Source organism: Erythranthe guttata, chromosome 13, assembly GCF_056151865.1.
Source record: "Erythranthe guttata isolate IM_541 chromosome 13, IM_541, whole genome shotgun sequence".
Lineage (NCBI taxonomy): Eukaryota > Viridiplantae > Streptophyta > Magnoliopsida > Lamiales > Phrymaceae > Erythranthe > Erythranthe guttata.
Genome location: NC_142545.1, coordinates 12,735,436 through 12,747,298, shown reverse-complemented (window position 1 = coordinate 12,747,298; position 11,863 = coordinate 12,735,436). Strand labels below are relative to the sequence as shown.

Sequence of the window (11,863 nt, the reverse complement as noted above, 5' to 3'; positions counted from 1 at the left end):
AAATACATAAAAATTATAAACAGCAATTTGTTATATATCTTCCTATAAGAGATTTTAGGTGTATAAATCTAAATAATAACTCTTAATATTAAGTAAATATAATGTAATTATTATGTCAAAAATACCCTAACAATATATGGAAACAAAAACCTCCATAATGATAGCCTACTTTATATAATCTTTAGAGTTTAGACCCCAAATTTCTCCCGAAAAGATATGTAATCAATATTGACATTCTCCATTCCCAATTTTTTTGCATTTTTGTAAACAAAAAATTGCTTCGTCTCTGTCCTACCATAACTAAAAATCAATTGCAGTTTGCAAGTTTGAATCTCTGTTTGCAATTGCTTTGTCCCTGCCCTGCCATAGCTAGGAATTGTTTGAAGTTTGAAATTTTGAATCTCTATTCGCAACTGCTTCGTCCCTCCCCTACTACAGCTAAGAGTCGTTCACAATTTGCAGTTTTGAATCTTTGTTTGAAATTGCTTTGTCCCTACCCTGCTATAAGCTAAGTATCTTTCGCAGTTTGCAGCTTTAAAATCTTTGTTTTCAATTGCTTCGCCCCTACCTTGCCATAGCTAAGAATCGAATGGCAAGAATCCTTCGCAGATGCAGTTTTGAAATCTCCGTTTGCAATTGCTTCGTCCCTACCCTGCCATAGCTAAGAATCTTTCGCAGTTTGCAATTTTGAAATCTCCGTTTATAGTTTTGAAATCTCCCGTTTGCAGTTTTGAAATCTCCATAGCTAATAATCGATTGCTTTGAGCCTAAGAATTGGTTGCAGAATCTCTCTGTTTGTTTTCACTAGTATTTGCTTGTTTGATGGTTTGATTAGAGCCTAGTATTTGCTTGTTTGATGGTTTGATTAGAGAGAGAACGTTTTTCACTAGTATTTGCTTGTTTGATGATTTGATGAGAGAGAGAGAGAGAGAGAGAGAGAGAGAGAGAGAGAGAGAGAGAGAGAGAGAGAGAGAGAGAGAGAGAGAGAGAGAGAGAGAGAGAGAGAGAGAGAAGAAAGAGAGAAAGCGTTTACGTGTGAAAAAGAAAGAGATAGAGAAATTTGTGGTAGAAAGTGGGAGTGATATGTGAGATTTGTTTTCTCACTTGCGTAAATAATTAATTGCATAAAAAAACAAAAATTATTAGTTTTGAGGGTACTTGTGTCTAATAACTTTTAATTTGATTTAATTTATATTATTTTTTTGGGTCAATCAACCTACACCTATATGCATCTAACCATTAGGATCTCCACACATATAACTTCAAGAAATAGGATCTCTATCCAATTATACCAAATAAAAAATTGTACCGACGTTTTAGTACTTTAATAGAAAATCACATGAGCTAAATTATTTATTTTATCTGAAATTGATGGTTTTGGAAGATATAATTTAACTAAATGGAATATTACTTTGACACAATTAATTCATACCAAAATAAAGGTCATACATGTGAATTTAATTCAAACATGCTTCATGCACAAAAAATGTACTTTCGTCATATTATAATAGGAACCGGACAATTATTTTTGTGCATGAAGCATGTTTTGAATTCAATTCAAAACATATTTATTTTGAAGTATCTGCAACGGGAAATTTTTTTTACAAGTATGTTGATGTTTTAGAAATAGAAAACCTTCGTGAAAGGATCTTGAGAGAAACATACGAGAAGAGAGGGAAAAATAAGCAACGGTATATTATTAATTTGGAAAAAGTGAAAATTGATTACAATTGAATAATTAAAAAAACTTTCTATTTATACTCTAAATAACTAAACTAATAAAAATAACTTTATCAGAATAAAAACGGTACGCACCAAAAACACGATCAATACTTAGAAAATAAAATAATTTTTTTTTTATTTCAACATCCCTCAAAATGGAGCAAGTAGATTCTTTAACAAAAGATGAGAAAAATGTAGGAAATGGTTGAGCTTTTGTAAAAATGTCGGCGACCTGATCTCTAATAGGAACTGACAATACTTTTGGTAACTAGCTCGCTCATAAAATAACAGTCAATGTCAATGTGTTTCATGCGTTCATGAAACATAAGATTGGTGGTGATGTGGACAACAACAAGATCGTCACAAAATAGTAAAGATGTTGTCGGAGACAATTCAAAATCCCTTAGAATTTGAACATCCACGCAAGTTCACTTGAAACCACAACTATTGCCATGTAATTTGCTTCCGTGAAGGAGCAAGATATTGTTAGTTGTTTCTGGCCTTCCAAGAAATTGGAGAACCACATAAAAAAACACAGCAGTCAGAAGTGGATTTGCGTGTGTCTGGGCAGGACCCCGAATCAACATCAGAGAATGTCTTTTTTGACGGTAAGAGATGACGATGAAGAGTAAAAAGTTCTTCTCTAGGTGCAACTTTTAAATATATGGGAGATGGTGTGCTACCTGAAGATGTGATTATCACACAATAGTAAAGATGTTGTCAGAAAAAGTTTAAAATCTCTTAGAATTTGAACACTCCAGATAAGTTCACATGAAACCAGAACTAGTGCCCAATACTCTGCTTCAATAGAGGAACATGATATTGTTGTTTTTGTTTTTTTTGGACTTCGAAGAAATTAGAGAACCACCTAGAAAAATACAAGCCATAAGTGAATTTGTATGTGTTTGGGCATAACCCCCAATCAACATCAGAGGATTCATACAGTAAGAGATAATGATGAAGAGTAAAAAAGCCTTATCTCGGTGCAAGTTTTAAATATCTGAGGAGATAGTGTGCTGCCTGAAGATGTGAATTACGAGGTTGATACACAAATTGACCCAACTTGTATATTGCAAAAGTGATGTATGACCTGATAAGAGTGAGGTAAAAGAAACAACCAATGATTGCTCTGTAGACAGTAAATTCAGGTAGAAGATCACCATTTTCATTGTTAACTTGCAACTTTGGATCCACGGACAGTTGAGCTGGCTTGCAATTCAAAAAAATGTTGTTTTCGAAACGTATTGTCTTTGGGATATGACATTGCCAGTAGATGATCTTGCAACCTCAACGCCTAAGAAGAATTTTATTTTTTCAAGATCCTTCAATTTTAAGAAAGACCGAATTTGTCATTTTGAGAGAGATATTTCCTTGAAATTAGGTCCTACAATCACCATATGATCAACAAATGCAATTAATGCAAGAAAATTATCATATGTACATCTAGTAAATAGAGGATAATCTGACTTTGCCTGGACAAATCCCAATTTAAGAATGACCTCGTGAACTTCTTGTTCTACTTCCTTTGAGCTTTGCTTTAACTCATATAAGGATTTAATCAATTTGCAAACCATTCTTTTGTTTGACTGGGGAACAGACTGTGCAGTTGACTGATAACTTTAAGAAACATCCATATAGACTTCTTCTCTAGACTTCTTTTTTGAGGTTCCCATTGGGGGTTGAAGAGACTCATTTAGACCTATTAAGAACGCCATAATTTGTTCATTTTGATTATGAATATCAAGATTCTGGACACTCCCACACGTGCAAGTATCACATGAACATTTTGGACAAAACATATTGATTTCATCCCAGATCGTTTTTAATTTTGAAAATTTTACATTCACAAATTGATTATATTGACAAATAGTAGCAAAATCGTGCATGAGTTGAAACACCTTCAGACTGTTTGATTGTTGAAATCGAGTACGAAGATCATCCAAGATTTTCTTCACGTTGTTGGAGAATATGATAGTGGCTTGATTTTTTTTGACAACTGAGTTGCGAATCCAAGAAATCACAACATTGTTGTTGTGAATCCAGCAATTTGCGAGGACCAGATCATTCAACGCCGACATCGGAATACATCTGTCACGAATCCAAGTTTGTTTTTAACCAACAAAGAAATTGCCATGGCTCTACATCATGAATGGTAATTGTCCTCCATCAGAGGTTGAGAAATAAGAATGATGCATGGACCGTCAGAGGAATGAAAAAGTAAAGAGTGAAAGGATCATCCGTCGGAAGATGCCTCGTTGCAGCCATGTCCGATGCTCAAGAACAATGGTAGGCTTTTGCAGAGAAAACAAAAAAAAAATGGATCGAGAAAAATAGAGTTGATATGCTTAACTAAGTGATGCCATAAAAAATCTTGAGCTCAAAATGTAAAGAACACATATCTAAATTTTATTAATCAAATGGTGAAATTAAATGAAGAGGATGACCTCAGTATGAAGAAATGTGTGCGGGGGTGCGAAACGTGTATGAATGTCAAAATGACTATGGAAAACGGATATCCCGGCTCTCGCATTGATGAAGAACGCAGCGAAATGCGATACTTGGTGTGAATTGCATAATCCTATGAACCAACGAGTCTTTGAACGCAAGTTGCGCCTGAAGCCAGAAGACGATCAGATAACGTCCTAGTCTCAACCATAAACGATGCCAACATGGATCGGCCGATGTTTCTTTAGAACTCCGTCGACACCTTATGAGAAATCAAAGTCCTTGGGTTCCAGGGAGAGTTTGTTCGCACGGCTGAAATTTAAAGGAAATGACGGAAGGGCACCACCAGGAGTGGAGCCTGCGACTTAATTTGACTCAACGCGAAAACAACTTACCATATCTAGAGATAATAAGGATTGACAGACTGAGAGCTCTTTCTAGATCATTTTCATAACCGGTTAGGGACTGACTATGTAGCACGGACACGAAAAACAGGGAAACGAACACTGGGAAACTCCGTTTCCAAAAAGTTGGATACGAGAACGTGGGGAAACGCATAAATAATGAAAATATAGGGGTGCATTCATAATTTCTAAAAAATATTATAATATGTAATATCATTCCACAAATTACATTCGGGCCATATAAATTTATTTTAGTATTAAATTAACCTATGCAAAAATATGAAAACACCACAAAAAGTGAAAATGAGACATAATATTTAACATTTTTTTTTGAGCATATGCAATTCGGAGTTTTTATTTAAAATGAAATTTAGAGTTATTTTGTTTAGAAACGCGTTTCTAATTTTTTATGATTATCATAAACGTCCCCGAAACTTATAAATATTTATGAAAACGACCGCAAAACGCTTCCGACAGGTGTCATGGAGTTTCGGTTTCCGAAACCTGAAAACGCTTGTGGGTTGAAGTTTCCGTGCATCATAGAAGAGCGGCATCGCTCGAACGCCACCAATAATTGTAATCACAAATCATCCAATGAAGTTCACCAGATGTAGGATCTCAAAAGTAAAAAAAAAAAAAAACCAGGTGTTACATGTTAATAAAAGGCAAGTCAATGAGGTCAAGGCATGGACTTGCATACTAAAAGGGTAAAATACAATTATCATAATTTTAGGGTACGTTAAGAAACAAAAAAAAAAAAAAAAAAAAAAATTAAACCGCATATATGGAAAAAAAAAAAAAAAAAAAAGAGCAACAATTCATTCCACATTCTAAATTGCAAGTTGTGGATTAAAATCTAGGACAGTGGAATTTACTATTTAGAAACCCCCCCAATTTCCCAAAAAAGAAAAAAGGTCCACTGGGGTTTTTTTATGTTTCTCCTTACAAATCCAATGCCGGCCCCACACACCTCTTTTTGCTACCCTCACAGCCTTAGTCCGTGACCAACATTTCATCCAACGGCTCACCGTCACTTCAAACCTCTAAATTTCCACGACATCTACGTGCTCTCCGATAACCGTCACATTAAATCGGTCACAGCCGCGTGACTTTATCATATACCCTCTCCGATACACGGTACCCGGACACTTTCTCTCTCTTCTTTCTCTCTCCTCTCTCCCTCTCTTGTTTGAAACAAAAAGACATTAAAAAAAAAAAAAAAAAACAAAGCTTTGAGTTGCTGTAACTATTAAAGTAATTATGTCACCAGAAATATTATTATTTGACAAACGAAGCCTACAATCCGTTCTCCCCTACCAGAGCAGATACTTCTGCTTCAGAATTACACAGGCTTTCGCCAAATGTTAGGTGAGTTTTTCGAATACTCCTCAGTTCATTTTTTTTTTTTTTTTTTTTTTTTTTTGTTTTTAGTTGCCCATGTTGGATCTGATTTGCTGTGTCCGATTGTTTTCTGTTTGAATGATTTGCAGCTTCAATTTGATATGTATAATTCATGTGTGTGCTGTTCTTTTGCCGAGTTTGGGTTTCGATATACATGGGTAGAGTATGAGGATTTGATTTTAGGGTTTTTGTTCGACCTCTACTGATTGGGCTCGGGGTTATCTTGATTTAGTGGCAATTGATTGCTTTGGGAATTGTGAAAGTTGTATAGTTGGGAATTTGTTTTTTTTTGTTTTTTTTTTGGTGTGTGATTTTGTGTACTGCCTTACGTTGGATTGGAAGATGAACGAATCAGGACCGTTGATGCTTTTGCTTTTGCTTGTGTAGTTATAACCTCTAATATGAAGATATAGGTTTTTAATTGTGTTCTTCGGAAATTTCGGATTGTTGTATCTCTCGGCATGTGATTGTCCTGCTTGCACACATTTCTCGTCCAAGTAAAGTGAATACAGTAATTACATCTAGCCATATACGATCTTGAACTTTTCTTTGATCGATTAGACATTTGACAGCTGGCACGATTCCATTGATACGAAAACGCTCGTTGAAAAGAGTTGTCGGGATTCCCTCATTAAATATGATCATACATATGGCTTTTGTTATCCTAATAATTGTTCTGATCAAAATCGTAAATTTTCCTTTTCAGATAGTAGTCCTTTTATAGTGCAGCTCTGATCATAGAAAAAAGAAAAAAAGCATGGAGCTTTGTAATTGCATCGAGCCACCATGGCCCGCCGACGAATTACTGATGAAATATCAGTACATTTCCGATTTCTTCATAGCGTTGGCGTATTTCTCAATCCCATTGGAGTTGATATACTTCGTCAAGAAATCCGCTGTATTTCCGTATAGATGGGTACTCGTGCAGTTCGGTGCGTTCATCGTACTGTGTGGAGCCACACACCTGATTAATCTATGGACATTCACCATGCACACAAGAACAGTGGCAGTCGTAATGACCACTTCTAAAATCTTGACAGCTGTCGTTTCTTGTGCGACCGCGCTCATGCTAGTACATATAATCCCCGATTTGTTGAGCGTCAAAACGAGGGAGCTTTTCTTGAAGAACAAGGCAGCCGAATTAGATAGGGAAATGGGTTTGATCCGTACGCAGGAGGAAACCGGTAGGCACGTTAGAATGCTGACTCATGAAATAAGAAGCACGCTCGATCGGCATACGATATTAAAGACCACACTTGTGGAGTTAGGGCGAACGTTGGGCTTGGAAGAATGTGCGCTTTGGATGCCGACTAGGTCGGGATTGGAATTACAGCTTTCTTACACGCTTCGGCATCAGAATCCGGTTGGGTATACTGTCCCTATACAACTTCCTGTAATAAACCAGGTGTTCAATACGAGTAGAGCGGTGAAGATTTCTCCTAATACTCCGGTTGCTCGTCTTCGGCCAGCTGGCAAGTATATGCCAGGGGAGGTGGTTGCTGTGCGGGTCCCACTCCTCCACCTGTCGAATTTCCAGATACATGATTGGCCGGAGCTTTCGACTAAGCGGTACGCTTTGATGGTTTTGATGCTGCCTTCGGACAGTGCTAGGCAGTGGCACGTGCATGAGTTGGAGCTTGTTGAAGTTGTGGCGGACCAGGTTTGATCCTGTCGCATCTCTTTTTTCTAGCTATTTACTGTTTGTGGACATATAATCTGACTCCGTAGATTCCTCTTTCTGAACGAAAGATTCTTTAAGATTCCTCGACGGTGAGTTCAGTGTGTACTTTTATTTTCTTTTCGAATCAGGTCGCTGTTGCTCTTTCGCACGCAGCAATTTTGGAAGAGTCAATGAGGGCAAGGGATCTTCTAATGGAGCAGAATGTCGCCCTCGACCTCGCAAGAAGGGAAGCAGAGACAGCTGTTCGAGCCCGTAACGATTTCCTAGCTGTAATGAACCATGAAATGAGAACTCCCATGCATGCAATAATTGCTCTCTCTTCCTTATTACAAGAAACCGAGCTCATGCCAGAGCAACGTCTCATGGTCGAAACAATCCTCAAAAGTAGCAACCTTTTAGCAACCCTAATCAATGATGTGTTAGATCTTTCAAGGCTCGAAGATGGCAGCCTTCAACTCGAGATAGGAACTTTCAGCCTCCATTTACTCTTCAGAGAGGTATAAATATAATATTCTCTTTTTTGTATTATTTTTTTTTAATTCATAATAATATTTGACCTTTCATCTTGACTTCTTGACTTATTTGTAGGCTCTTAACTTGATAAAGCCTATTGCGTCAGTGAAGAAGTTATATGTTACGTTGAGTTTGTCTCCGGATTTGTCTGAATATGCCGTCGGTGATGAAAAGAGGCTAATGCAAATTCTACTTAATGTTGTGGGGAATGCTGTAAAGTTCACTAAAGAGGGTGGTATTTCGATTTGTGCTTTTGTTGCAAAATCGGAGTCTTTAAGAGATCCTCGAGCACCCGATTTTTTCCCTATTCCGAGTGATAATCACTTCTTTTTACGCGTAGAGGTTCGTCTTCAATTGCCTAGTTTGTTTAAATTTTTAATGTGTAATTTTTATTTTTATTTGTAATTTTTTTTTAATTTATTATTATATAGGTAAAAGATACAGGAGCAGGGATCAACCCGCAAGATATTCCAAAGATATTTATGAAATTCGTGCAGAGCCAGCCTCTTGCTACCAAAAATTCTGGTGGTAGTGGGCTCGGTCTCGCAATTTGTAAAAGGTAATGTCTCGTGATTCAAACGAACTGCGTAATTCTTTTTGTTTTTTTTTTCCCCAATTTTGTCAATTTAAAATAAAAACAAAATTGTTCTCGATTTTGTATGACCAGGTTTGTGAATCTCATGGAAGGGCACATTTGGATTGAAAGTGAAGGTGCTGGCAGGGGTTCGACAGCTGTCTTTATTGTTAAACTTGGAATCCCGGGTCGTCTAAATGGTTCTAAGCTTCCATTTGTACCGAAAGGTCCCGGAAATCAAGTAAAGCCAAATTTCTCGGGTCTCAAAGTTGTTGTCATGGATGATAATAGGTTAGTGTTTTTATTTTATTTTTTTCTTTTTTTTCTTTTTTATGATAAATAATTATGTTATTGTTATTATTATTATTATTATTATTATTGAGGAGATTAATTTTCAATATTTTTTTTTCTGGTTTATTACATCTTTATTGGATTATCGATCTGACGCAGTGTTGGGCGAATGGTGACCAAAGCCCTCCTTGTACACCTGGGATGCGATGTGTCGGCTTTTGCTTCAGGAGAGGAGTGTATAAGAGCCGTCAGTCACGAGCACAAGGTGGTATTCCTAGATGTGAGCATGCCAGGTGTCGACAGTTTCGAAATCGCGGTACGTATACACGAGAAATTCTCAAAGCGCCACGACAGGCCTATTATTGTAGCGCTCACAGCAAACACAGACAGAACAACAAAAGACAACTGTCTGAGAGTCGGTATGAAAGGGGTTGTACTAAAGCCCGTTTCTGTCGATAGAATGAGAAGCGTTCTATCGGATCTGTTAGAGCATGGATATCTGGTTGAAACTCAATGAACCACGAAAGTATTAATGGAGATTAGTGAATATAAATTATATATATATATTACTTGACGGGGCCCGTGGTTTCAGAAAGATGATCACAGGACGCTGTGAATTGTGCATGCACAGTAAGCATAAAAGATCATTTGACTCGTTTCGAGATTATTTCTCTGTAAAAAAAAAACGAATTTCTGTGCAGACACTTGTTATAGAGCGCCATATGTCGTTGATAATTTTCTTAATACTAATAGAGGAGTTTCCTAGAAAAAAAAAGGTTATCTTTTCTTTTTATATTGATTTTTTTTTTCGTCGAGACTTTGAAATGCTTTCCTAGGTTTAGAATTTACAGAAATAATTGGCTAAGAGTCCATCGTCGTAAATTTATACTTGTCTATGCACATCTTCTTCACATTATCTTTTTTCTTGTCCATCTCCTTTCTCTTCTTGCATGCATTTTCTTGGTGTGTTTGTCTGTGTATTTTCTGGTGTTTGTTTGTGTGTCCATAGCTTGTGTGCAATTTTGTGGTTTGTTCGTTGTGTGCGGCGCGTGTTTTACGGAATGTATTTGCGTGCGGCATTTTGTCAGGTGTTCCTTGTGGGTTCTTTCGACTGGGTTTTCTGCTGATACGTGTTATATTTAATTATTTATTATATATTCTCCCACTTGGGTTAACCTTTAGGGGTTGTAGAAAAATACAAAAAAATACACACGTCACCAGGTGTAGGGTCGAAGGAGCCTTCATTATGAGAGTTGGTACCTAGCCTCTACTATTAGAGTAGAGGTGTAGGAATCGAATCTTATCGTATAATGCAAGCTCAAAATAATTTATGGATAAATAAATTTAAATAATTTTATTTTAGTACAACCAAGTACAATTTAGTGATTTACTTGATGGACAAAATATAATCCAACACATATTGTGGTAAAATCATTTTCAGTTTTCCTTAGATGATGAGGGAGAATATTCTTTAATATTAGCTTTAGCATTGTTAGAAAGCTAAAAGAAAATGAAGATTTCTTTCTCCCACAACTAATATTCCGACCAATAAAGATAAATAATAAATAATTTAATAATAATATAAATATATAATCGAGTGCCTTTTACCTCAAAGAAAGTTTGAATAGTTGCCACCAATATCGATCCACTCTTTGCCGAACAACCCGACCACTATAAAAATCTTGCAAGAAAAACCTTTACTATTTACGTGGGGTGGGTAAAAAGAATGGGGCGGGTTTTGCAATTCTCATCCCATCCAGCTATGGAAATTCTCATCCCGTTAAAACCCCAAACTTTATAAAAAGAATCCTCATTGTTGACACCGAAATTTGACCAATTAATGGCCAAATAAATCGGTTATTAATTGGGTCTCAAATCTAAGTTCATAACATATTTGGGCTTTACACATGGATTAATCTTTAAATAAGTAATAAATTCTTATTTTACGGATTATCTAATTGGGCTCGAATCTAGCCCAATAAATCAAATGGCAAGTATCCAAATCCATCGGCCCATGCTACAAGTCAATACCCTAACTCATGCCTATAAAAAGCGACCTTCGGTGCATGCAAAAATGGAGACTCACATGACAGACACATATCGAGCTCTCAAGCTCACGTCTCGAGCCTCCGCCTCGAATTCATAACATATTTGAATTCGAGATGTTCGTGATAGGAAATCATATATTCGATTCCTCCGTGATAGGAAATCATATGTTCGATTCAAGAACAAGCTTTTAAGCCCTTGAATCAAAATTAGAATAGGAGAGAAGAATCAGGGGAATTACGGAGATTGTAATCCGCTTTCGTTTTGATTAATAAATTATTTGTTCCATATTTTCCTGTCTTGTATTTATGTTTTACAGATTTGGAAATTTGTGGTTTACAAATTTTGATTCAAGGGCTTAAAAGCTTGTTCTTGAATCGAACATATGATTTCCTATCACGAACATCTCGAATCTAAATATGTTATGAATTCGAGGAATCGAATATATGATTTCCTATCACGAACATCTCGAATTCAAATATGTTATGAATTCGAGGCGGAGGCTCGAGACGTGAGCTTGAGAGCTCGATATGTGTCTGTCATGTGAGTCTCCATTTTTGCATGCACCAAAGGTCGCTTTTTATAGGCACGAGTTAGGGTTTTGACTTGTAGCATGGGCCGATGGATTTGGATACTTACCATTTATTGGGCTAGATTCGAGCCCAATTAGATAATCCGTAAAATAAGAATTTATTACTTATTTAAAGATTAATCCATGTGTAAAGCCCAAATATGTTATGAACTTAGATTTGAGACCCAATTAATAACCGATTTATTTGGCCATTA

At 36.5% G+C, this 11,863-nt stretch overlaps 1 protein-coding gene and 1 pseudogene across 1 annotated transcript; both read left to right on the top strand.

Annotated features, from left to right (window-relative positions):
* Positions 1 to 4,219: 4,219 nt before the first annotated feature.
* On the top strand, positions 4,220 to 4,373 carry LOC148765945 (5.8S ribosomal RNA; annotated as a pseudogene).
* Positions 4,374 to 5,396: 1,023 nt separating this feature from the next.
* ETR1 (Signal transduction histidine kinase, hybrid-type, ethylene sensor) lies at positions 5,397 to 9,963 on the top strand. Its single transcript, XM_012981015.2, has 7 exons — positions 5,397 to 5,939; positions 6,679 to 7,632; positions 7,782 to 8,150; positions 8,242 to 8,508; positions 8,598 to 8,725; positions 8,834 to 9,031; positions 9,191 to 9,963. Exons 2-7 carry the CDS (start codon positions 6,730 to 6,732, stop codon positions 9,546 to 9,548), a joined length of 2,223 nt encoding a protein of 740 aa, XP_012836469.2. The 5' UTR covers positions 5,397 to 5,939; positions 6,679 to 6,729; the 3' UTR covers positions 9,549 to 9,963.
* Positions 9,964 to 11,863: the final 1,900 nt, after the last annotated feature.

Bases quoted from the DNA above. Each gene is read 5' to 3' on its own strand.
- ETR1 (XM_012981015.2), top strand. From the start codon at position 6,730: ATGGAGCTTTGTAATTGCATCGAGCCACCATGGCCCGCCGACGAATTA. The intron at 7,633-7,781 runs GTTTGATCCTGT...TTTTCGAATCAG, and splicing joins TTGAAGTTGTGGCGGACCAG to GTCGCTGTTGCTCTTTCGCA. The intron at 8,509-8,597 runs GTTCGTCTTCAA...ATTATTATATAG, and splicing joins ACTTCTTTTTACGCGTAGAG to GTAAAAGATACAGGAGCAGG.